We start from the raw sequence: 27,195 nt of genomic DNA, 5'->3' as shown, positions 1-27,195 counted from the left end.
CCTGGCAGAGCTCAAGAAGTGTTTGCTCAGTGCTTTCAGGTACATGGTGTGACATTGGTGGATGTTCTGTGCAGGGCCAGGAGTTGGACTCAGTGATCCCTCTGGGTCCTTTCCAGCTCAGGATATTAATTGATCCTGGTGAGCTTGATTTGTGGACCTTCTCCTTAAGAGACACCTCCACCCATCCAGACAGATCCACTTTTATCAGATGTAGCTGTAGCTGCAAGATTGGCATTCAGGGCACGCAGAAATCACAGAATCACAGAATAATGAGGTTGGAAGAGGGCTCTAAGATCATCGAGTCCAACCTGTGCCCCAACACCTAACCAGGCTATAGCACCGAGTGCCATGTCCAGTCTTTTTTTAAACACATCCAGAGATGGTGATTCTACACCTCCCTGGGAAGAGCATTCCAGTGCTTTATTATTCTTTCAGTGAAATTTTTTTACTAATATCCAACCTATCCCTTCCCTGATGTAGCTTGAGACTGTGTCCTCTGGTTCTGTCAGAGACCGACCCCACCTGTCTGCAGCCTCCCTTCAGGAAGGTGTAGACAGCAATAAGGTCACCTCTGAGCCTCCTCTTCTCCAGGCTAAACAGCCCCAGCTCCTTCAAACATTCCTCACAGGGCTTGTGTTCCAAGCCCCTCACCAGCCTTGTTGCCTCCTCTGGATGTGCTCAGGCATCTCAACATCCTTCCCAAACTGAGGGGCCAGAACTGGACACAGCACTCAAGGTGTGGTCTCACCAGTGCCAGGTACAGGGGAAGGATGAGCTCCCTGCTCCTGCTGGCCACACAATACTCAGGAAATACTCAGAGTGTAGCCACAGGTCGCCAGCAAGGACTGAGCTGAGCTTTCAGTGCAGCTGTGGGGGCTGGAGGCTGAGTCCTGGCACGACCCTGGCTGGGGCAGCAGCTCCCAGTCATCCCCATCCCTGTGACATTGTCCTGCTGCTGGCAGTCTGTCAGGCTGTTAGCACAGGAATAGCTGAATTCCACTGTTGCAGAAATAATGCATCAAAGGTGGAGGCAAATGGGAGTGTTGAGATAGCTTTGTGAAAATCACTGTACAAGATATTGCTCACTAAATTCAGATGCAGCCTTTTTGTGGCTTGCAAAAATACAGCTTGGATGATCTTTCTATTTGAAAATAATTTTTTCTCTTAGAGCTTGTCAGAACAAGAGATTTTTCGGAACACACTGCTGCTATTCTGTGTATTTGTATATGTGGCTTTTTTTCCTTCTGTCCTCCAGCAAGATTTGTTTTTTTTCTCCTCTCTGTAAGTTGGCTTTTTTTTTGAATCTTGGACAAAAGTACCTGAGTGTTTACACTGCACAAACGTTTCTGTTGTGAGCTGAATTTGTTCTGAGCTCAGAAAGCAGTGGAGAGCAGCAGGATGAGCTGCTGTAGCTGCACATGGAGCGTGTCCTCTCCTGACCCTCTCCCCTGGTCCCAGAGATGCCTGGCAAATGGAGGCTTGGCACCCTGCCCCAGCTGCTTACACAAGGCTCTCCGTGTCCTACTTATCGGAACAAAAGCTGCTCTGAGCAGCACGGGCATCTCACCTAGGTCACACAGGCAGAAAAAGCCATCTCCTGACAGAATTTCACTGAGTCATGATGGAGCTTTGCTTCGTGGTAAGTCGGTGAGGATTGTCAGGTTTCAGATGATGGCTTGCCTTGCTTGCTGAGTATATGCAGAGCTATTAAACTTGCTGATGTCACCCTGGAGAGGAGGAGGGAGCAGAATCACTACAGAGGTCTCAGGTTTGCACGTAAACAGAGACAGTACTGAAAATCTTGCACTGAAAAGAAAAGGGTTCGTTTTGCTTTTGGCATTTATTGATTAAAGAAACAACAAAACCTTGGGTACTTGCCTGTTACATTTGAAAGCGTCGGTGTTAATTCTGTGAGAGAAAGCATGTCAAGTTACCTAAATCAGCATCAGATTACTGATACTTTACTACCAGACCTAGTGCTTTCATCAGCTCTCTTTATATGGAATCCACTGTACCTCTCATCCTTGGAAAGGTTATCCTCGGAATTGTTTTCACAATCAGAGGCAAGTCAAGGACTCCAGAGATGGAATGGGCTGCAGATAACTCTGCAATTACAGATGGCTACAAATCAAGGTGATTTAGGGCTTGGCTGATCTTGAAAGTCATTTCTAACCTAAACGATTCTGTGACTGTGCCTTGAGCCGCAGCCCTTGAGAAGAGCCTGTTAGTTTTTAACATTCAGAACACTGCCTGCTAGGTAAATCCTCTTACTGGGGATTTGAATTTCTATAGACTGCTGTCTGCCTTGAGGTATTGTGTGTCGTCTCTGAGCTGCAGCGGCCTCTCCTGCATAACAACTATTCCACACAGCAGTAGCCAGCTCAGTGCTGCAATATTTGAGAGGGGTGCAGATGTTTGCCAGCCGCTGCTGTTGGTTGCAGAAATGGAAGTTGGAAATTATTATTATCTTTTAATTTTTTTGGTGCTGGTAATTGGGATTAGTGGATCTGCATTTGGCTGATGTGTTAGAATGTGTGCATGGGGTTTTTTTGTCTGATTTTGGGTACTTGACGGGGAGCTGTGTATTATTTATCTGGCAAGAGGTGTAGGTTTGCTCGTGTGTGCATTTCAGAGGTTCTTGGTTTGAAAGGTTCTGGGGTTTCTCTGTATTGCTTTTAATTGTGATAACTGTCTAGTGCTAATGGTGTGTTTTTCTGTAGTCACTGGCTTTGGTTTATCAATTTCTTTACCGTTTGTAGATTAGTGAACAGTGCAAATAGAAATTTATCACACTAAGAAAATTTTCATGATGTGGATTTTTGAATTTCAAAAGTTGGCTACTGTAACAGTGAATATTTAATTTTTTAGAAGGCATTGCTGAGAATATTTCTGCTTTTTTCTACTGTATAGCACTTGATACTGTTGGCATACTTATATATTAAAATGGTTAGCTATTCTTGCATGGTTGCCTACCTTTCTCTTAGTGAGTCTCACTGCAGTAACCCTTCAGAAGAACTGCTACAGAATAGTTGTCAATCTTTTTTCTTTAGATCTGCTTATTTTTTCTAATAGCATTGCTAGGTGAGAGCAAATCTGTTCCATTCTGCTTTATCTTTCCATAGTAATTGTAAGTGATGGTGCAAGATGACACATCTGTACAGGAAGGATTTTGTACCTTTTAGATCAGTAACACTCAGTTGTACAGGCCAGAGCCTTTTTTTTTCCTTTTGGCAGGCAAAATGCAATTTAAGATAGAGCATTTTATTTTTATTTAGGTTTTTTTTTTAAAGTTGTCTGCTTAGTAGGATCACTATGGTAACAGACTAAAGGATGTCTCTGAGGCACTCAACCTGCATTGCAATGTAAGTGAGGGGAGATGTAAGTTGTCTGCCTGCTGAGCAGGAGGGAAAGGAACAGACACAGCAGAGAAATAAACTAATATTTAATATTTGTAAGCTATTATTTAATGCTTGTGCGAAGGTTAAAAAGTTATTTTGCAGTGTGAATCCATTGGTTTTTGTGTCCTCTTCTGGGGGGATATTGCTAAAATGTTAATTATAAATAATGAATTTGTATTGCTATTTAACTTGAGTTTGGTCCATTTTTAAAATGTTGGTAAATGTTACAAATTATCTTGATGAAGGGAGGAGGAGGAGGAATCTGCATCAGTGTATATTATGGAAATGTCAGCATTCTTCTTATGTCTTGTTATGGATAATACATTAATTTTCAATGTTTTGTCCCTATTAAAATTAGGGGTTTTTGGAAATGTGGTGGTCCGATAAAATCTTACACATCTTAGAGATGTGTTTTTACAGACATACTGTACTCAAGGAGTTATTATCACCATGAGGAAAGTTAAGTAGCATCTAATGGCTCTGAGTACAATACTGAAAATGTTGCACCTGTCCATTGATACAGACTTCATTTCTTCCCAGCTACTGCAGTAGGCTCCCAGTGCCACCTAGTTTGCATGTTATAATATATATAATATTATATAATATATTAGTTTGATCTAAATTATCATTTTTATCCTAAGAAAATTAAGTATACTAAAGTGTCAGTCATATTTTGTGTATTAGAAATCACCTGACACTGTATTTTGTAAATAAATGCATTTATTAGCAGTAGAATTTCATAGGGTGACTCTTAGGCTCCTGTGTTCCTAGGCCTTATTCTCTGCTGAGTTAATATTTCAATTGAAATTTCACACCATGTGGGGATTTTCTCAAAAGTTTATGGAAAAGTTCAGGCACTGGAGTTTCTGTGCCTGTTCCATTCATTTTTATACATTTGTGTCTCAAATTAAATAGTGATCAGAGAATTAACATGGTGTTACAGACAGACTTCATTGCTCTGCTCTTGTGACCTTCTTTATAGATGAGTGAAAAACTTAGCTCAGAACCTAGAATGTTTTAAAAGATACTTTTTGTATTCCTTAAAGTGATTAAAATTATACAAGCTTTAATGTTTAACTGAAGTTTTCTCAACATCTGGAGGAGATGATGTGAGAACATATGACCTCCTTATGAACTCATGTTCTAATGTGGAGGTATTCATATTAAATTCTTTTTGACAAGAGTTCAATTTTTTAAAAACTTAAAATTACTCAGTTTGTAGGGAGAGTGTTCTGTTTTCTAGATGGATTGAGTGCTTAAGTATTTATCTCCATGAGGCTGTGAGCTGGTGTGTCTGCAGTCCCAGTTGTGTGTATAAAAACTTAATCTTCCAATTTTGACCATTCATTTGATGCCTTCATTATTTCAAATGCAACCCCAGTTGTTTTATGAAGATCTGTTGCTATCTTACATTCCTAGAAGCATCGAAGCGTTTGCAATAAAAAAAATTTACTTTCCTCTAGTAAGCAGTTGAACAGAAATTGAAAACAGGTTTTTTTAAGACACATGGTAAAATGCAGTATTGATTTTCGAGTACAAAATTGATTTAGTCTTAGTAGTTTGCCCAAGTGCTAGCATTACTTTGTTTCAAAAGCAAATAATTCTTTTTTTCTTTCCAGCATTTTCAGTTAGCTTTGATTGACTGCAATCCCTGCACTTTGTCTAACGCTGAAAGTAAGTAACCAATAAGTATTTACTTTGTTGTGGATCTTTTTTTAAATCTTATGCTTGCAACTGAATGAATTTTTAATAAACCAGGTCTTCAAAATCAAAAGATTTGGTACTGAGAGAGGGAGACTACAAAAGCAATCTCCCCCTCTCAGTGGAGACAGACGTTCCATTGGAATTGTGGATTGTTTTAGTAAATGGACTAAGTAAAAATTGAGACTTAGCTTATTCATTACTGTGAAGGCTTGAATTCTGGAGGAAACGTACTATTTGAATGCTTTTTATATATTTATAAACCTGGAGCTTGTGCCGTGGCACTAATTTAATTCCAGTTATTTTAAAGTTTGCATGATCTTGATAATTTATAACTTTTCAGTGATTACTTTCATGCCATTTAAATTTATAGATCCAAAATTCAGCATCAACCTTACTGTAGAAATAAGGGAAAAAAATTTGATTGGTTTTTGATTTTTGATATCAGCTATCTATTAGTCTGTATTTGAACATGTTAATCTTTAGTGCAGTGTGATCTATCATAGGCAGAATGTTCTGTAGGCTGTAACAGAGTGTTCTGCAGGTATTTATCCAAAATTAGTGGAATTGTATGTAAGAAAATACATTTGTTTCTCTGTGTTTTGGAGTCTGTGAGAATTAAAAGGCAGAATTGTGAAGGAAATTATTCCTTCCATTTTTAAGGTCATGCTTGAGCTTAATTTATTCATGTAGAGCTTAAGTGACCTCCCAAGTCTCACTTCAGGGACATTGGATATAATATTTAGAAGCATTTCTATAAAAACTGGATGCAATTGTGAATATTGTATCAGCAAGGTAGTGAAAGGGAGTTTGTTCACGTGGCTGAAACCACTGGCTGCATCAAGGAGCCAGCTGTGCTTCAAGGCTGTCTTCAGAGCTTTGTCACTTATCAGCAACAGGCACAGATAATTTTGTAAAAATTTGCAGAATTCTCCCAGAGTCAATAGGCTTTTATTACTTTTCTACCAGACATGTGATTCTCTATTGTATTTCTTGTTTGTTCATATTCTTTCTCACTAACTTTATGGGTTTTCACTAAACCTCTGATTTTCTGTAAGGTTTTCCTAACCCTTCCCCTGCAGTCCCCTCTGCCCCCTGGTTTGTCTGGAGGGCTGTGGAAGTTTTCCTCACTCGGGGTCACCAATTGTGGTGGTGTTCACAGGGGTCCCAGGACGAGGGAAGAGAATCTGACTCCATGTTTCAGAAGGATGATTTATTTTTTTATTATATATATATTATATTAAAAGAAAATGATATATTATAACTATACTAAAAGAATAGAAGAAAGGATTTCATCAGAAGGCTTGAAAGGAAAGGAATGTAATGATAATAAAATCTTGTGACTGACCAGACAGTCCGAGCCAGCTGACTGTGATTGGCCATGAATTAGAAACAACCACATGAGAGCAATCACAGATGCACCTGTTGCATTCCACAGCAGCAGATAATCACTGTTTACATTTCATTTCTGAGGCCTCCCAGCTTCTCAGGCGAAAAGATCCTGTCAAAAGGATTTTTCATAGAATGTGTCTGTTACAAAGGGCTGGCCCCATATAAAGGCTTCAGTGCCTGACCAGCCCAAAGGAGGAGGAGGATGAAGATGGCTGAGAGGGGCTTGGCCAGGTCCCACTGTGCTGTTCTGGGAGCAGAACTGACCCCCCTGCCCAGCCCAGGGTGTTGGATACCCTCACTAAATGCTCCATTTAATCCTCCCCTTGCATTTCTGAGGGCTGCATTACACTGAGTGTGCTCCCAGCAGAAGTGTTTGAGTGCTAAGCATCTCTTCTTCCTATTTTAGGCAGTCTCTAATCTGACACCTTTAATTTTCCTTTCCCCTCCAAGGCATCACTTCATTTTGGAGCTTCACACTGAAAGGGTTTTGTTAGGAGGGGAAAAAAATAAGAGAGAGATTTTTTAGATAATGAACTCCTGAAACAAATGCAGGGCTTTTCTTTCATCAGTACAGAGTGAAGTTTGATGATGCAGTGAGCATAATGGGTGTGTTATGTGCCCTTTAGCAAGGAACACAAAAAGTTTATTAAAATTTTAGATGATGCATTTTATTCTGACCTGGTTTCCAAAGTGCACTCGGCTTCCTTCTTTACAGCAGAGGACAAAGCAGTGCACAAAGGGAGATATTTTCCCTCCCTTATGACCCAGAGTGAAACCCTGAACTCCATATTACCTGTTTGTATGGTAATTTGGTGTCATACTTTCCTGTAGCTTCAAGGGAGAGAATCTCTGTAATTGAAATAAATTGAGCTTGGCTCAAACACAGGTATTTTCTTACTTGTAATCCTCACAAACATGGTGCAAAAGTCTGTCTCAAAGGAACTTTTCTTTCCTCATCAAAGCAGAATGAGGATTACATTTATCTCAATTAGCTTTAGCTATCTGCCATTCCATGGATAGCCCAGGTTAGCAGTTCTCAAGTCTTTTCTGTGATGATTTGAGCAGTGTGAGGGTAATTTTCTCTCTGCTTTTACACTTGAACAACCCATTTTTCTTTCCCCTGCCAGCAATCTTCTTGCCTGCACAGGCTGCTGGTGGTATTTATGGCATTCTGGACAATTTGTATGAGGAATTGAAAATGCTTAACAGTAACAATCAAAGTATCACCTGTAATTAACACTTCTGGTTCAGTTTAACAAGGGAAAGACAATTCCTAAAAGGAAGAAAAAAACACCTAAATTTAAGATCCCATATAAAATTGGCAGTGTGTAACATAATGTTCTGCAACCCAGCTAGTTTTCTTGGCAACTGAATAAAAATGTTTATTTCTAGCTTGGATATGTACAGAAAATGCTACCTGTGTTCTCTTACCTCAGCTTCCAGAGATTTTATTGCTAAGTTTACTGAAAGCTTAATGGACTCTGGACAAATAAAATCCACGGACTGCTTTTCTCAGTATCTGTTTGCAGTTTTTGTGTTTTCTTAGAATATTCATTTTCTGTCAGGTCTGGTATATTAAATGTAAAATATCAATGTACAAAAAATACTCTTGGTATCTTCAAAACATAATTTGTCTTGGGTTTGCATTGATAAATTCGAAACATTGTTTATCCCTCACTTCAAAACTGCAATTGCTGTTGTTCATTAAAACTAATAATTTTGATTTTCCCACTCTTACAGTTCAGTTTCACATTGCCCACTTATATGAAATCCAGGTAAGCTTTTAAGCTCATTTTCATAAATTGTGGTTGAGTTTCAGACTACGTGATGTGATCAGTCTGTGGAATTTGGATTGTAGATACTTCAGTAAAGTTTCACTAAAGTCTTGAATCACTCAAGAAACTTGACTTTCTTTGGCTAAAATGAAAATATTTTTTGTGTGGAGTCTCATGCTATAAAATAGGATAGATATCTTAATAAACATATATTTACTAATCTCCCATTTGGAGTGCAAAAAAATTTCACAAAATACAACTTTCAGGAAAATTCTTTTATGAGATTCTATTTATATATAAAAGGTTATATGTGGATTTTAGAAGGTGACATTTCTCAATTCATTTATCTAAATTCATTTTGTTTCTCATATACACACACAGAATCAATCCCAACTAGTTGCCCATGTGCTTTTTAAGTATATTTGGTATATTAGACAGGAAATTTTCAAATTTAAGTGCAATTTTAAAAGTTTTAAAATTTCAATTCAAATTGATGCATGTGGCATTAGGGATCTGTGGTCAACAGCAAATAAAGCTGATCAAATCCTACCACAGAGCTTTTCAGGTGAATCTTTTGGGAAATTGCAGAACACTCCCCGAGCTTCCAGAATATAAATAAATTGAAACCAAGTGGCTACTGAGACAGCTGTGTCTGACTGGTTACATAATGCAGATGTGCCCTTTTGCCACATTTATAGGTGTCATATGACTGAGGAAGGGATGTGGCATGGAAACAAAACCTGTTGCAAATGAAATGGATGACAGACCAACTATATTTTCAGTCAGTTAGAAAGTAAGTGCTGTCTTTTGATGGCACAGTGAAAAATAGCCTGAAGTATTTCTATATAAATAATAGATATGCATCTGATAAACAGAATATTTTTCTTTTGAGTGCTTTTGGTGCAAAGTTGTATGACAGAACAGAAATCTGCCGTCCCAAAGCACCATTAATCCATAAGTTCGTGGATTGTTGTGGTTCTTACTTGGTTACCATCCAGATTGCATTCAGCACTTGAGTTCTGTTTTACTCCAGCAGATCAAAAGGAAGTTAAACGCTCCAGGTCACTGTGCCAGGTGTGAGCAGTGGTGGCTGTGCTTAAGCTTTGCTTTCTGGCTGACAGTTACAGGCAGCAGGAACTTTGTTCTCATGCAAATCAGAGCAGAAAGTGCATTCTGGCCTTAGGTTTGGTTTGTCTCACAGTTCTGCTTGGGAGAGGTTTCTTGTTTCCTGGAATTTGACAAACTGATAACCAAAAGAGTCCTGGCTTCATTCTGGTTATTACCTCTGACACAATTAGAGAGGTTTTGGAGACTGGGTGGTTGCTTGGTTTCTTTTACAGGACACAGTGAAACAGTTATTTTAACCCCTCCATATACTTGAAAATTATCTACTCTCTTAATATTAATGAAAAAGTGAATTCATTTCTTAATTAAGTACCACAATACTGCACTTTAAAGGATGGATTTCCAGGCTCTGGACAAGAGACAAGCCTGGTGCTGAGGAGAATTAGCAGCGGTTAATGCTGGTTTCTGATATTTCACCCCTAGAAGTGAGATGGCTTGTATGGTGTCTAAAGAAAGATGCTGGATTGGGTTCTCCTCCCCTTTTCCATTTCTAAGACCATTCATGATGCAACAAACATCAAGGACTTTGGAATTAGCATGGAGGCATCAAGTTCTCCCCTGTGAGGGTGGTGAGGCCCTGGGCAGGCTGCCAGAGCAGCTGTGGGTGCTCTGTCCCTGTCCCTGGGAGTGCCCAAGGCCAGCTCAGAGCTCTGAGCCACCCATGTAGGCTAAGGTGTCCCTGCCATGGCAGGGGGTTGGAATTAGATGATCTTTTAGGTGCTTTCCAACCTAAACCATTCTGATTTGATGAAATAAAACCAAATGTAAACATGGGGACAGGTTTTGTTAGTATTTTAAGGCATGTAGATAATCAGATTTCTAAAGATTAAATGCTACAACAAATAACTAAAGTAAAAGATAATCTAGGTCTGAAAAATGTGCTCTATTTTAAAAGGCCTTTCTAAAACCTCCTGAACCTGTAAACATATTTTTAATAAAATGTGACTATTAGGCACTAATATTTACCTAATTTGACATCTGGATTGCTGCCTCCACTGTCATCCTCTACAGTGAACTTCTGTTCATTTGCTCAACATTCATAGTCATAAACTACAAATTTTGTTCCCAGTGCTAAATTTAAAATCTTTTCCTGATTGTTTTTCTTTTGCTGGACATGGATATTTTATTTATTTATATTATTTGTTTTCTTACCAGTTGTCTGCATTTCATGAACACCAATTAAAAATCTTTTCTACCAACTTCCCCTTGTTCCATTTGAAAGTATGTAATTGCTGCTTTAATTTTTCTTCCTGACTAGAATAAGGTTTTTAAATCACCAATTTGTCTTTTGTGATTTTGAGATTTCAAGAACTTGATAACATTTCTAAATTCTACTAGGTATTTAATTGTTTAGTTTTCTTCCCAGTTGTCCCTTCAAAACACCAATACTGATTACTGTGTTCTCCTTGCTTAAAACAAATGTAATTAAGCCACAGTCATTTGCATTTAGGTGGCCCCATTTATTTTAATGCACTCTTCATCTCTTTGCCAGAATGAAGTCTAATGCTGAATTACCTAAAAGCATATTTGTGCAAGAGGAGGCACAGAACAGCTGAACATTTAAAATACATTCATTTTTAAGCAACTGTTGTTAGGGAGTGCAAAGATAAATGCTGACATTATTACCAAATAATTAATCAAATAATTATTGACAAGTCTTAACCTTTAATATACACAAAACAGCTCATACAATTCACAAAAGTCAATAAAGACCCCCAGTCCTAACCTGAAAATGGGTTTCCTGTACCAACATCTGTTTGAGTAGGGAATTGAAAATTTAGTGTTTCTAGATTGTAGGCACACCTAAACTGTACAGCAGATAATAAGATATTGAACCTTCATTATCTAGGCATAAACCTTTTTATTCTGCATGTGGTGGGATTCTTACTAGGACAACAAATATCTTGAAAGAGGCACTTCAGTTATGCCAAAGGAAGGAAAGAGGCAAAATTATACCAGCCACCAATTACTGATGATCTTGGTTTTTTCCTGGGAGGAATTTGTGTGGGGTTTTCTCAGATGTAGATTCACATTCAAGTATTCCCCTTAAAAGCAGAATATTCAATATTGTAGTGTAAGAAGGATAATGCGTGTATGAGGAGTTGACAAAATTTTAATAATTTGCAAATTTCCCTCAATTATTTTAAGTAGACAGTTTCTATTAACTATTATATTTATGGAAGTTATTCTCTTACCATATATACACATCACTCATTAAAGCTTTCATATGCACTGTATGCAAAAAAAAAATTCTAGAATTTTTTGTCAATGTGTTTGTGTGCTGTCAGTGCTGTGAAATCGTTGCTATTGGTGATCTGTTGTAAGCTCTATGATTAATCCATTTACTTTTTTCCTTTTGCAGAGAAAGTATCACTCTGCAAAGGAAGCTTATGAACAGCTTTTGCAGATCGAAAACCTTCCTGCACAAGTAAAAGCAACTGTCTTACAGCAGTTAGGTATGTAAAATTAACTTTTATTTTCCTCTGTGTTTCGTTTTTGCCATCTTTGCCTTCAGCAGTGTTTTTTAAGGCTCCATTTCCAAAGAGAGTCTTAGACACACTGCACATGGTATGTGAGATTTTCACCAAATAGAACATGTAGAGGTAGATAATCAAGTAAATAAGAGAGGAGGAAAATATTTTGATTAAACTTACAAAATTAAAAAGCTCTTGTGTGTTAGATTTTGGGCAGTGAGGGTGGTTTTTCAGAGAAAGGGCAGCAGTTGGAATTCTGTGTTCTCTGTTCTGCCTCTGCTAACATCCCTTGAAAAAACCTAAATACTGTGTCAGACTAGAAGAACATGGCAACTGAAAAATTTACCTTTTCTTTCATTATAATTATACTGTGTAATGAAAACCAGCTTCTGTAACTAAAAGGTTTATCATCAGGTGCCATTAAAAAAAACAAATAAAAAGTGAAAAGAAATTATTTTTTTTAATTGTCATATTCTGTGTTTATAGAAAGCTGATAAACAGTTTTAGCCAAGAATTTCTAAAAAGTGGGTAGAATAAAATGCTTTTGTCCTCTATACCATATAAAAATATTTCCAGAATATTTTGTTAAAATTGTTCAACCCGGTACAGAACTCCTTCATTCACCTTCTCCATGTTCTTCATCTGATTTATTATTCTAAATATTAATTTAGCCTGCTTATACCCATTTTTATTTTTTTTCCCTCTTCACATAGTGGTCATTTAACTCAAATTTGTAACTGGCATTAAGTTATGGCCACAGAGCTTTCTTTCTCTGTGGTGCAGGTTGTGTATGGATTTGGAGTGGGATAATTTGTGCTCTGTGACAGAATGTCAAAATCAGTGGGCTAATTTTGAGTCATCTCTGTGAAATCACAAGTGAAACTGCTGGAGGAGTTTGCTGCAGGACTCTGGCTGTTGCTCTTTTTGCTGTCACAGGACAGTGTTGCTTACATCTCAGTAAGCCCTTTGAATTTTATTTTTTTTAGCTTGGTATTATGTCACCTAGCATAAATTGTCAGCAGTTTCATGCAGAAAGGCTGTGCATCTGATCAGTGGAAGACAGGCTTCTCAAAAGAGCTGACCAGCTCTTTTTCATCTCTGTTTGATGTATGTTGCCACAATAGAAGCAAAGGCACATGGTTGTATCCATAAAATCCTGCCACAGGTCTCTGTGCTAGCAGTAAGAGCAGTGACTTTGAGAATTGTCTGCTGTCTGAAAACTGGATTAACTCTCTTTATTCAATCAGCATAGGTCACCCAGTTTTGTTGTGTGGGTGGCTTCTGTGTGGAGAAAGGGATAGAGTGGTCTTAACTGGACCATTGAAGGAATAATGCCTTTTCCTTTGCTCTGCTCTGTTAGCATGGTATTTATCAGAGTCTGGTGTTTATCACAGATTTAGTCTTTAGCAGCTGGTAATAAAAACACCTCCTCAGGAAGCACAGTCTGGGTGGTGCACTGCTGCTTAGAAAATATAATAGAGAATACCTGCCATCTGCCAGAATGCTACTTGCAAAACCCAGTCAAAACATGTTTGTATTTGTATATTGAACTCTTTTTTTTTTTCACTTTGACAGAAAAAATCAGTTTGAAAATAGCTTTTGTTTATTTTCCTTCCCTAGTTAATGTTTGTTGAGCCAGATTGGAATTTAGGCAAGTTCAGAGAGAATTACTTGTCTTGTAAGAGAATTACTGAAATCTTTGCTCTGGTTGCTGGTTTCCAAAGCTGTGAGTGTGGAGGAGAGCCCTGCGATTCCCAGATAAACACATACCCAGTTGAGCTGATGAGTGCTAACTAGTTCAGGTAGACATCACAGTAACATCTTCCTTCTTGCTCTTTGCTGTTCCATTTGCTTTCCAGACAACAATTCTTTTCATCACTTTGCCCAAAATGACATTAAATTAATGAGACTGAAGATCAAATCTGTCCCAGTATTCCTTCCCGAGTTGTATTCAGCTGTTGGATAAGGAAGAGTGTAAGAACAACATAAACAGCTTGGAGTTCCCAAGTGCAGTCCCAATTATTTTTGCCTGGGGGCATTCCTAGATGGTGTCTCTGAAATTGGATGAGGCATCTGAGGTGCTGAAATGGGGAAGAATTTAATGTCTCCAGAGACACTCACATTTACTAAAGAAAAAGTGATTGCCACAAGTTCAGTGTGAGAATGATTGATAAGCATGAAAAAAGAGACTCATGAGCTAGGCTAGCACATCAGAGGGATTTTTTCCAAATCTGTTCCAAATGATATTACAAAGACCTGCAAAAGAGCATGGAGCATATGTGATGTGTGGACAAGGTCTGTGGTTTGGTTTATCATGTTAAAAATGTCCCAGCAGTGGAAAAGTAGTCAGTTTTGCTGGTTGAGAGTTGGAGATAGGTCTTGCAAATGAGAAACTGCACAGCTTAGGGGTTTTCCATCACCTTCTTTATGCACATTCTTCATTTTATGCTTAAGAACAGATCCAGTTTCCCCTGCCTATGTTATTCTAGTGGAAAACTTTTGTTTGCTCTCCCTTTCTTGCTTTCTGCCTTTTTCAACTCCCTGTGCAGGAAGATAAAATTGGGAAGCAGCCCTTGTTTCAGCAGAGAAGCCAGATAGGGATTGCTGGTTCTCATTTCTGTCTTCTAGAAATAGACTTGTTCTTTTTTATCAGTGAACCTCAGTAAAGATCTCACAAAGATACAACATGTTATCTTTCAATCCAGCAAGGTTCTGATGAAACAGAAAATAGGCACACAACATTTCTAAAGATAAAGGAAATTGTTTAATGTCTTTTTTTACCATTGTTCATAATTCCTTTACTATTATCTTTATCTCAAGCTTTGTCCGGAACAGCACCTGGTACATAAATCCTTAATGTACAGTCACTCAGGTGAATTCCAATAACTAACCTCAGAGAAGCCTTTTTTTCCTTAAAGCATGAGTATTTTCTGTATGCTGAAGAACTTCAGAGGCTTAGGATGTGAATCAAAATCATAGCTTGTTTATTAATTTAATGACACAAAGTTGTGTTATGTGACTGCAAAAATCACTGGGTATTTTTATTCCCCTCTCCCCCCGACTGGTAGATTTTTTTACTCGATCGATTTTCAGTCAAGATAAAACACTTTTTTCAGCACTGTAACAACTTGATTCCTTACCTGACATTTCTTGCAGTCCATGAAATTTTTGAACTTGTGCTTGTGACCATAATTTTCAGGTGATATTTCTGAGACCACCTCAGGCAAATGTTCAGTAGCTGTGATTTTGTTTTTGACTGTCTTTGTTAAAGTTTGGAAGTTTGCATTCCATTTGCAGAAGGATGGTGTCTGTTAACAAATATGAGCCCATGGAATGAAAAAATGAGCTGTATCAAACAGGTAGAATAAAAATCATAAAGGAAAGTGTAATTATAGAGAGTGAGGTGAACTTGCAAATACCCATCAGCTCCTTCTCAGTCTTGTCTGTTTGTGCAGTTAGACTTCATCAAAAAGCACAAATTTAGGGTGCTGAATATTTAGCTCTCAGAAGTTTTAAATGGACAGGCAGTGCAGGTGTGTGCTCAACTCTGTCATTAACCAGAACTTTATACAAAGTTTATGAAATTGGTGTCATAGCGTTCCCCAAGGAGCTGTTTATGGGTGTGACAGGAACAGTCTTCTGTCACATCTCACATTTTACAGTGTTTTCTGAAAAGCAGTGGCTTGTTAAGACAAATACATGGCTATTGAGCAAACAGCAAGACATTGCTGAGCCCTGTGGTATGCAGTGATTTCAGCAAGTCAGCTGCTGGCCACAAAAGATTTCCTTGTTTGTACTCATTGTATGAACAGCAGTGAGATGGTTTTGTGGCTGCTTGAAGGAATTCCATCTGAGCTTGGAGGCAGATGAGGAGCAGCTGGAGAAAGGTGATGAAGGTGCTTTGTTTGAAGTGGAAACCAAGCCTTGCATCAGTGCTAGAGCAGAAATGCATTTTAATAGCATGTAAAATATTATTGGGGAGGATGGGTTGTAGGTGGCCTTTAAAGTGGGGATGAATAATTTGTCTAATGTAATGAAAGAAGAAAAGGCTTTTGAAAGAATATGACGTGTGTGGTTAGATTAATTTGTTATGTAGATGAGAGGTGATGGCATTTGTCAAGGTGAATGGAAAATACGTTGTATTCATGAGGAGGAAATGACAATGTAAGAAAGATTCAAGTGGAGGTGCAAAAATTCTTAGTCCAAATGCAGATATGGGACAAACACAAGGATTTAGAAGAAAAAGAGTAAACAAGATAATATGTAGATAATACACGTTTTATATATATGTGTGTGTGTATATATATATATATATATATATATATATATATATATATGTATAAAAACCATAATTACCATGTGTTACAGAGAGAATGGTGGCATTTTTCACAATGTCAGGGAAGGTATCTGTGTTCAGAAGAGGAAAGACATTAATATTCACTTTTTTAGTAGAAGATTGAGCAGTTCATAATTGTGCTCCTTATCTCTTAGAAAATTATTTAAACCCCAAAAAGTGCTTTAAAACGACGTGAAAGTAATTTTAACTTTGAGTCTTTTTTGTCCTGTAATTTTAGTATGGAACTTTAAAAGTTTTTAAAACTTTGTAATGTATGTATAAGTGGCTTTATTGCTTGATATTCTTATTTTTAAAGAGACACTAATGCTACAAACTCCTGCTGTGCCAGAGTGTTCAATGGTCTTGGGGAATTTCACTTCTCCCATTTGTGGATTGTTTTTGTAGGCTGGATGCATCACACCGTGGATCAGCTTGGAGACAAGGCAACCAAGGAAAGCTATGCTATACAGTATCTCCAGAAATCTCTAGAAGCAGATCCAAATTCTGGTCAATCCTGGTATTTCCTTGGAAGGTGAGAAAATATTTTATAGACATTTTAACTATATTAGTAAATTTTTCTGAGGATACTCGTTATTGTGAGTATCTTGCATTGTTTTTCTTCTTAATCCTGTCAGAGGAAAAATGAAGGGCAAGTATGTATGTATCTACTGAAATCTGAAGTTTTCTGGGAAGTGTATGAAAAGACAAGGTGCTAACATATTTGGGATGGGCAAAGATTAGAAGTTGAAATGCAGTATGTTACCCAAGTGGCTCAGCTTTTTTGTAGTTATTATTCAGTCTACACATTTACAGTAATCTGAATATATCCAGACTGGTTTTACGTGTTTCTCTCCCTCTTTTTTGTAAATCCTCTCTGAATGTTGTTGCTTTTCTTCATACCTTTTGCATAATTCTTTCTCTCCTTATTTTCTCAGAATCTCCCTCCTAATCTTAGTTTTTGCACTGAAATACAAATATTTTCCTGGGCAGACATCCATTTTTAAAGGGCATACACGGCAATGTATGGCTCAGACTGATCCATTCTAGTGTCTATTTAAGTGTTCAATTAATTTTGTAACCTTTGACAATATTTTTTACTTGAAAAATAACGTTCCCAGATGTAAATCATACAAATTTGATGAATTTTTCTGGTCTGCTTTTTAAGAACATTGAGTACTTCACTTAAGCCAGCAGTAACTATTGAAATACTCAGGTTTTGGAGAAAACTTTGAGGGCAATTCAAGTCCATATGTGAACACATCCGTTCTGTTGAGGAATACATTTTTAAAAAATGAGGCAAAAATAAAATGAATATCCTAACCTCTGTGTCTTCCAGCTGACATTCTTGGGGATTCTGGTCACATACAGCTGGAACCCATTTTTGATTTTGTCATGCTCATAATATTTCTCCAGCTGTTCCTGTAAAACAGGGATCTCCAGCCAGCACTGAGTGTGTGGGGCAGAGGGGCAGGGCAAGTGTGGAGGGAAAAGGGAAAATGAGCCAGGGATCATCTTGTGCATCTTCCACTGGGCTAAAATCCTGGTTTTTCTTCAGTAGTCCCATTCCAGGTGCCCTGAGGAAGTTGAGTTTTCAGGCTGGTGGAGCTGGAGTTCCTCCACACATTCAGCTGCTGTGCTCTGCTCTCAGTGGTCAGGGACCCTGCAGACAAGGGGGGCAATTCAGGAAATGGGGTGAAAAATTTAGTGGGAGTATCTGTTTTGCTGTACAGGGAGGTCTGGAACAAAAATGTTTCTGTGCCCCATTTCTCCAGTCCATTCTCTGCCAGAAGAGCAGGGTTATGGGGTTGTGCATTCACACTTTTCCTTCCTTCCTCTGCTGGCTGTCCAAACCAGATAACAAGTTGGTCAAAGCTATCTTTCAAAATACATCACCACCTGCCTTGTCTCCCACTGGAAAAACTCCATGTGCCACAGTTTTGTGGGGGCCTAATGTTAGTGCTACCCTAATGAGAGGCTTTGTGTGTGTGCTACCCAGGCAGAGGGAAACGCGTCTTTTGGACATTGGGTTAGATTGACATTAAAACATTCTCCTGAAACACTGCATTCAGACTTAATGGATGATTTTAGGCAAAGTAATGCTATATTTTATTGTATTCATTTCCTAGTGTGCCTCAAAAATACTTGAAAGAGTGTAGCATGTTTGACAAACCTTTGCCTGTACTGTTCTGCTTGTTTTTTATGATTTACTAGAATAAATTTTCTATTGTTATTTATGTATTTTGAGAATTGTCAGTTTCTTTTCCAACAGGGAAAATTGTTACAAACAATACAGGACAGAGTTATTGTTGATTAAACTAGTAAATATATATAGATGGATATTTGGATTTGGCTTTATTTGGAACTTTTAATTTCAGAACTGTAGGTATCGTTCTGTGTGGTATAACTGTAGTTCTATTTAATACCTTTGAGTTTGTACATGAGGAATTAAAGTAAGACATATAAAAAAACACAGAATCACACAACCTTTTACAAAATTTGATGCTCTGTATATGCAGTACAAGTAACTGGTTTGTTCATTGCTGAAATATGATTGAGATGCAAGAAATGCACATAAAAAGCCTCTCAAGCAGTCAGGGACCATCCTGATTAAGTTAGTCAGTATCTCTCAATAATTCTGTTTTGTAGAACATTAAGTTTTATAACCATTTGTTTGATGAAATAGGTAACTTAATTGTTTCACTGTAATGCTATCTCTAGATAAATACTGGTTTTATTGACTGATAAGGTATCACCAGTGCAAGAAATGCAAGTCTGTCAAATGTGGGATGACTTTTCCTTGCAAATGTAGTAATCCAGGATTTAAGTAGATTTGGGGGGCTTAAATAAATAATTAGTAATACTCATTGAGATGTTGGAGTTTGCTTGTGCCTGGCATTCAGAAACAGCAAATGTTGAGTGTGTATTTGCATGACTTAACATTTATCAGATCAGTCTTGGTAAGCCATGCTCAATGATTACCTTCTAGAAATACTACCAAAGCTCTTTCTTTTCTTCTCCCAGGTGCTATTCAAGTATTGGGAAAGTTCAGGATGCCTTTATATCTTATAGGCAATCTATTGATAAATCAGAAGCAAGTGCAGATACATGGTGTTCAATAGGGTAAGAATGATACAGGATAATACAATTATATAATTCAATGCTAATATGTATAAATAAAGAATATCAGCTTTTTGTGAACTCAGAGGGACTGTAAAGTCTTTTTTATTTACACACCCATGTTGTCAGACTTGTCTGATTTAAAGTTTAAATAATGAATTAATATTTGCTTTCTCAGTCTTTTAAAATGCTGAAAATGTTACATACAATGTTAAAGTTTTATATATTTCTTCTTATAACTGGGGTTTATATAATGCCAAGATTTATTAAGGGGTTGGGGAGGGATATGTATATTTGAGTTGCCTGTGTCTTGACTTTGTTATTAATTCTCCACTTCACTAATCTTTCTATTCAGTGTGCTGTACCAACAGCAAAATCAGCCTATGGATGCTTTACAGGCCTATATCTGTGCTGTACAATTGGACCATGGCCATGCTGCAGCCTGGATGGACCTAGGCACACTCTATGAGTCCTGCAACCAGCCTCAGGATGCCATTAAATGCTACTTAAATGCAACTAGGAGCAAAAATTGTAGTAATACCTCTGCACTTGCAGCACGGATAAAGTATTTACAGGTAAAACGAATGTTTTAAGCAGGGTTGAAATGCTCTTCAAACACACAGCAGAGGGGAGGGGAGAAGTCACACACTTGGAGTTTAACTTGCAGTTGTTTGTGGTGTGTTTAACCTGTTTTCATGTGTACTGTAAACATATCATAGCCTGTAATATTTTATTTCTTCATTTTTAAGTGGAACTTAATTCCTTATAAACCCTATTTTGCACATTTAATCAAAGCATACTGTTTTACATCATTTTGCTTTTTTCTTTGTATTTGTCTACATTTTTAAGTTCTCATAACATATAGTGAGAATACACACCACACTATCTTTCACTCTTGTTTGCAATTTCAGAAAAAAGGAATTATGAGACCTCTGAATCCAGAGCTCATCTTTGTTCTGATTCTCACAAAGGTTTATATTCTGGTTACCCTCTTTATACCTAGCACCTTTCTAAACCCCAAAATTTTAAATCTGTCCTCTCTTTAAGACATAATTAGCTACAGCATTTAGGAAGATTTCATGGACTTGCTCTTACTAAAGTAGGCTTGTGTTAAATTTGCTTTTTACATAATTTTTCCTAGGCTCAGTTGTGTAACCTTCCACAAGGTAGTCTACAGAATAAAACTAAATTACTTCCTAGTATTGAGGAGGCATGGAGCCTACCAATCCCCGCAGAGCTTACCTCCAGGCAGGGTGCCATGAACACAGCACAGCAGGTGAGAAGTTGGGTTATGTTCTGCAGGTGCCCAGCTTTAAGGGTTCTTTACAATCTGTAGTGGTCAAGCTTATTTTATTGAGCACAGGATTGGCTTTTATTAAAAGAAGCCTTTGATTTATTTGCAGAGGGATATTAGATCAAGGAGCTCCCGATAATGTGGGAGAAATATGGGGGTACCAATTTAGAACCTTTGTGGATTTTCATGATTTTAAAAGATTTCATCTTAAATAGAAATGCTGCAGTGGTTTAATAATCCCATGAAAGGTACACATTCCTCCATTGATGACCATATGGAAACTGATTTTTCAGTTATTGAGATCAGCTTCAGAATATCTACTCGGCCCTTTTAATGTATGTGGGCTGTTAAAATTATAAAATTGAAAGGAAAGCATTAAGAATATATAGAACCATATTTTTGTCTTCCTTCTGTGATTCTTAGGCTTGTAAACCTCATCATCCAAATACTGAACCTGTACTAGGCCTCACTCAAACACCAATTTCACAGCAATCCTTGCCACTACACATGATTCCTTCTAGCCAAGTAGATGACCTGACCAGTCCTGCCAAGAGGAAAAGAACATCTAGTCCAACAAAGGTATATATTCTGATGAACTAGAGCCCCCTACCAAAATTATATGGAAAATATGCATTGAAATGATACAGCATGCACCATTTGTGCTGTAAATTTTAATCCTTTGGCATCAAGGTGGGGAATGTTTTCAGAAATTTTTAAAAACATTTTTCAGTGGTGTGTTTAATCAGATTCCAGCTTAGGCAGGAGGTGCATAAGGGCAGTGCACATTGGTGGCACTATACTGCAGTTGTTGTTGTGTCAGTGAAGAAGTAGAATTGTAGTCTGATGGTTGAGAGGGAGACAATCATGTCATCCTGTCTATTGCCTTTGCTTATATTTAGAATTCAAGTGTTTCATCATCATGTAATAGTGTTACAGTAGATAAAGTATTCAGTTTTAAAAGTAGCATACATTTAAGTTAATTGCATAATTTGATTTGCTTGTTTCTCCTTATGGTATTAGGTATCATTAACTTTTTCCTCAGACTACTCTGATACTGTTGGGAATGGTAGAATGAGACTTGGTTATTTTAGTACATTCTTGCTATTATATATTATTATTCTTGAAACAACTACTAGTTCTTTCATAAATAAGTTAAAATCTAGATAGTAAAAGAAATTATGTTGGCCCTTTGATAGTCACACATTTTAATGTAACATTTTCTCTCAGAATACTTCAGATGTTTGGAGCAGTGGCCATACAGTGTCACATCCTCCTGTACAGCAACAAATTCATTCTTGGTGCTTGACACCACAGAAATTACAGGTATGTATGGGAGATCTTCAGAAGCTCTGTTAAATATTTTGTTTCTTTCCTTCTTTTTTTGAAGAAAATAAATCTGGGACATGTTCTGGTGTCACATTCTTGAAATTCACTGTAAAATACTTCCCAGGGTATAGTTCAAGTTCTAATATTTGTGGCCTCTCTATGTGACATAAGTTCTAGTAAACTAAATGATCTCTAGCAGAAGCTGAACACTTATATTGTATGACTTCTATAATTTATGAAGGGCATACAATAACTTTTTTCTTATGACGTTTTAAAGACAGATGTGCAAATTGTCACATCTGTGTGCAAAGTGAGTTTTGTGCCTTGCTGTAGTGTGGGTGATATTGAAAGAGGTGTGGAAGTATTGTTGTAATATCATCCTTTCCTCTGAGGTTGCTTCTTGTATCAAATTGCATAAACAAATAAGCACAATCTATGAAATTATTGCTCAAATGAAATCTGCTGCTGCTTTTCTGTATTATATGTCACCTAATACAATTATATGAAATGCTAGATTTTAGTTTGGAAATCTTATTTTGGGTGGTTTTTGTCAGGAAATTTTGTTGTCACTTCATTAGGGCATGCAGTGAGTTCAGCAGGAATTCCGTATATTGAAAATCAGGCCCTGCTGGGAAATTTTACCCATGCATTGCACATGCTTTGGATGCAAAGAGAAATAGAAGGGAGCACAGTGCAGAGGCAGAAAGCATTCTCATTAACTGAGCAATGTTCCCCTCAATTCCAATATAGTTCTTCAGCTGTTTCTCTGTCTGAACAATATTAGCTTTATTATACTGTATAATTTTCCCTCCCTCCTTCTCCTGCCTCCCCACCCCTTTGGTTCTTCCTCAGTCATTCTCTTTCTCTCTCTCTCATTATTTCATTCTCATTATTTTTCTCTGCTTATTTTCTCATTATTTCTCTCTGCTTATTTTATATTTGACTACTTTTTCCCCTCTTCAGTCTCACCTTTTTCCAGATCCAACTTCTTCCTCTAAGCAGAACCTCATAGGTCTCTCTTGAGTACAGCAGACTGGATGTGCTGGCAATAGCCTGACAGGGTTCCAGCACATATAAAAGGGAAAGCCAAAAATGTATGATGCAAGAGGAGAGTGAATAAAAAAGCCTTTATTGCATCTTCAAAGTTGGCCTTTCAAAATTGGCAATTCGAGGGCTGGATGGATATGGCATGTTACATATACATGCATATATGTGTGTGTATATATATATATTTATATATTATTTATTGCACTCCCCTCCAGAGGGAATTCAGAATGGAAGGTACTGTTAATCCAGGGATTTTGGCATGAACCATCTTCATCTGCTTTTTAAGTCACACCACTTAGCAGCAGCAGACTTACTGGTAGAATGTTGCAGAGTGCTGAGTGTTTTTAAATAAGTAAAGACCTCAAAATTTTTGGTAGTAAGATACCTAAACTTACCAGTTGCAAACAAGATCAATATGATAACTTAAGATATTGCTCTTGCTAATTAAATCATACAATTTTCTGTTTGTTTGTTTTTTTTATTATTTTCACGAGAAGTTTTCATGTGTGCCTATAGGTTTAATTCACTTTGTGATGAACAGTATTAATAAAAGAATAACACAATACAAAAACGTTTTAAAATGCACATAATTATGGTAAGAATTCTATATAATCATACTTGAATGTAGTTTTCTTTTATGGTACCAGCACACTTAATTTTAGTGTGGCAGTAATAATTAAACTCAAATAATTTACAGAGTCTCTTTAGTTTTAGCAGCTCCTAATAAGGTTTGTTTGCAAGAGTGTATGGAAAGTTTTTTGAGTCTGTAACAGAAATCTAGATTATTTTCAGCTTATTAAGTCTTACCTTCATGGATACTTTTATGTATTTTATGTATTTTATGCAAGAAAGTTATTAAAAAACCCATGCAATTTTAATGATTGTGAACCACATTGCTGTTTCTTTAGCACTTGGAACAGCTGCGTGCAAACCGAAATAATCTAAATCCAGCACAGAAACTTATGCTGGAACAGCTGGAGAGTCAGTTTGTCTTGATGCAGCAACACCAGCAGGTGAGAACAAAAATATTTTTCTTACCTACAGCACTTTTGTCAGTAATGGAGACTGTTGTGTTTCTAGAATTGTAAAGAATTTCTGCTGTACAGAGTTGTCGTGCCCTTTGCTGTGTTATGGTAATTTTTTTTTGGATAAAGGATAGTTGTGGATTAGTGGTTGAAACATAATGAGTTTAGATGTGTTTTATTATAGGGCACCTGGTTAATGTAAAAGTTTTCAAAGTAACATGAGGGGATATATCTGAAAGCAGTTCTGCTTGAAAACACTTGGCTGTAGTAACAGCTTTTCTCTCGTCCTGTCATTGTTCACTTCTCTCTCCCTCTCTGTCCAGAATCAGCAATGACACATTCAGACTGAAGGGCCAAGAAAAATTATACTGATAGTTTTACTTAACATTTACTCAGCATTTTTATAAGCCTGACAGTTCTCAAAAGCAACTGTAAAGATCTTAAAATGAGTATAAAATTGGAGCTGACCAGTGCAGTAAAGTACACAAACCTTGTACAACCCTTCCTTTCTCAGTTCCGCAGCCAACCTTGTTGTGCTTTGTTCATGTTCCATTAGATGAGACAAACAGGAGTTGCACAGGTACGATCTACTGGAATTCCTAACGGGCCAACAGCTGATTCATCACTGCCTACAAACTCTGTCTCTGGCCAGCAGCCCCAGGTTGCTCTGACCAGAGTGCCTAACGTCGCTCAGCGTGGAATCCGTCCCGCCTGCCCCGGGCAGCCTCTGGCTAATGGACCCTTTCCAGCAGGCCCCGTTCCCTGCAGCACAGCAAGAACGCTGGGTAGTACAGACACTATTTTGATAGGCAATAATCACATAACAGAAAGTGGAAGTAATGGAAACGTGCCTTACCTGCAGCGAAACGCACTCTCTCTACCTCATAACCGCACAAACCTGACCAGCAGCGCAGAGGAGCCGTGGAAAAACCAACTATCCAACTCCACTCAGGTACAGCTTCCGTTTGCTCCTGGGGTGCACTCAGCAGCCTTCCTGGGCAACTCACTGCTGGAGGGCTCTCATTTGTAAAAGCCCTTTTTCCCTAGAGTTGATGGCATAGATTCAAATAAAACATAGGTGAAAGCTGCACGCTACTTTTTAAATATATATATATATATATACTTATGTATGTGTGTGTGTATACTTTTTTACTATGTATATATATATATAAAGTAAAAAAGTATATATACTTTTAATATTTTTATATATATACTTTTTATACTTTATATATATATAAAGTAAAAAGTATATATTCACTTTTTATACTTTATATGTACATATGTGTGCATATATATGTATATATATGCGTGTATATATATATTACACATATATATATATATCTATCTATTATATATATATCTCTATATATACTAAATCTTTGTGTTAAGTGAACTCCTTTCAGGATAAAGGAAATTATCAAAAAGAAAATATATGTATAATTTATATATATATCTCCTTCAGGATAAAAGAAATTATCACAAATAATTTTTTTATGTGTACATATATATACTTTATATATGCCAAGTCTTTGTGTTAAGTGAACTCCTTTCAGGATAAAGGAAATGATCATAAATCAAAGAGTGTAGTTCCATAGTAAAAGGGAATAATTGTACATCTTTTTGTTGCTTCTTTAATGTGAAATGTTGTGATTTTGTTTTTTTGTGCAGGAGGAATGTGCATATTTCATGGGAAGCTCAATGTTGTAGTTATTTCTGACATTATGTTGTCACCATGATGTAATCATTACCATATTTTGTTTCCATGTGATCTTTAAAAAGTAATATGTAGCACTCAGCACCACAGGGTTACGTGCAGAAAAATATTATAATGCCAGTAAGAACCAATAGAGATTCAAGTGTGTTAGTAAGAGTGTTTCCTGTATATGTGTTAGAATTTGAAGATGGAGCATTTTTTCCTAATTTCAGTCTGAATGTGTTTCTTCCAAGACAAACCTTGTGGATGTAATGAAGAATTCCATGGCAAAATACCATAGTGGTTTAATTCATTTTTACCAGATGGGTTGTACAGTTGATTCAATGTTGTCTTCTTCCTCAACACTGACTGCATTTCTTGTTTAATTAGTATTGCATGTTACTTTAATGCTGAAGAATTGACAGTGGGCTTACATTCATAGATACTTAACTGCACATACACTGCTACAAAGGCTGAGAGAACACTGGAGCACTTTGTGTAAAACATGATTATTCCAGACTAAAATTTGTGTTATGATTTTCAAAGGTTTCCTCTAAATAAGCAGTACTGTTTTTAAACAAGGACATGTGGAGCCTGTGCACCTTACTGCCCCTTGCTTAAATTACAATTCACATTTGTATTTTCTCTGTATAAAGTTATTCGTTGTTATGTTATTGTCCATAAAGTGGGCAAGTAATAATTGCAGTAGGAGCTGGCTCTTTTCCATGGAGAAAATATTTTTGGAAAGGCAAGAAAAGCTTTAGGGGCCATTTCCTGTGTCCATTGCATCAAGGTCTCAGCAGAGTTTCTGAGTCTAACATTCTCCACAGGTACCAGATGAACTCTTGATTTAAAGAGTTATTTATCAGTAATTAAGCTCCATAGAGGAATTAAGAAATTTCATGTACAGGTGTGACATGCATAATGCAGTTTGTAATTAACAAAAACATTTTGCCCATAATAGGTAGCAACCCTTCCCTTCTAAAAGACAAGTGAAAACCAGACTAGGAGGAAACTTCATCACCGTTGGGATCCTCCAAAGTGGATCCTTTCCAAAATAAAATCTCAGTTACAAGTAAATATAAAAATGGATTCTTTTCACCAGTTTCCTTATGCAGTGGCTCGTAGCTAAGGAGTCATTTAAACATGCAAAAAATGTAATTGTAGGATTGGGAATTTGTAATGAAATGTTTAACTCAGTAGTTGTTACCCTGAAATCAGCTATGTAAACATCAGCTTTGCAGTCATTGATATATACCATTTATTAGGAGACTGAGCTCTTTGCATGCTAAAATCAATTTGTGCTATTGATGTCAAGACTTAGGTTTTCTATGAGGTGATGTTTCAGTTGTGTCCAGTTAATGATCAGTGGCAACATTTCTTTAAAATACCTGTGTCAGATATTAGCAAGAAACTATATATTTTCATTGCTCTATAGCTATCTATACACTTCTAAAGTTGGAAGTAAATGGAATTTACTGACTTCTGCTTA

General features: G+C 37.2%; 1 protein-coding gene across 7 annotated transcripts in view; it reads left to right on the top strand.

Moving 5' to 3' along the window:
• Positions 1-27,195, top strand: part of KDM6A (lysine demethylase 6A) — a 152,919-nt gene that overhangs the window by 88,774 nt on the left and 36,950 nt on the right. For 2 of the 7 annotated variants that reach the window (XM_064706261.1, XM_064706253.1), the window contains exons 7-17: positions 5,018-5,072; positions 8,232-8,266; positions 11,754-11,847; positions 16,607-16,733; positions 19,223-19,321; positions 19,674-19,893; positions 20,460-20,594; positions 21,036-21,191; positions 21,840-21,935; positions 23,894-23,998; positions 24,567-24,962. In XM_064706261.1, coding sequence (XP_064562331.1) covers positions 5,018-5,072; positions 8,232-8,266; positions 11,754-11,847; positions 16,607-16,733; positions 19,223-19,321; positions 19,674-19,893; positions 20,460-20,594; positions 21,036-21,191; positions 21,840-21,935; positions 23,894-23,998; positions 24,567-24,962 — 1,518 coding nt within the window. Of the gene's footprint in view, positions 1-1,594; positions 1,640-3,329; positions 3,363-5,017; positions 5,073-8,231; positions 8,267-11,753; positions 11,848-16,606; positions 16,734-19,222; positions 19,322-19,673; positions 19,894-20,459; positions 20,595-21,035; positions 21,192-21,839; positions 21,936-23,893; positions 23,999-24,566; positions 24,963-27,195 lie in introns of those variants that run through there. The other 5 variants (XM_064706297.1, XM_064706306.1, XM_064706278.1 and 2 more) reach the window with 5 other exon arrangements.

The sequence above is a fragment of the Zonotrichia leucophrys genome, chromosome 1, assembly GCF_028769735.1.
Source record: "Zonotrichia leucophrys gambelii isolate GWCS_2022_RI chromosome 1, RI_Zleu_2.0, whole genome shotgun sequence".
Classification (NCBI taxonomy): domain Eukaryota; kingdom Metazoa; phylum Chordata; class Aves; order Passeriformes; family Passerellidae; genus Zonotrichia; species Zonotrichia leucophrys.
Note: the sequence above shows the minus strand (reverse complement) of the source record. Positions and strands in the feature narration are given on the sequence as shown.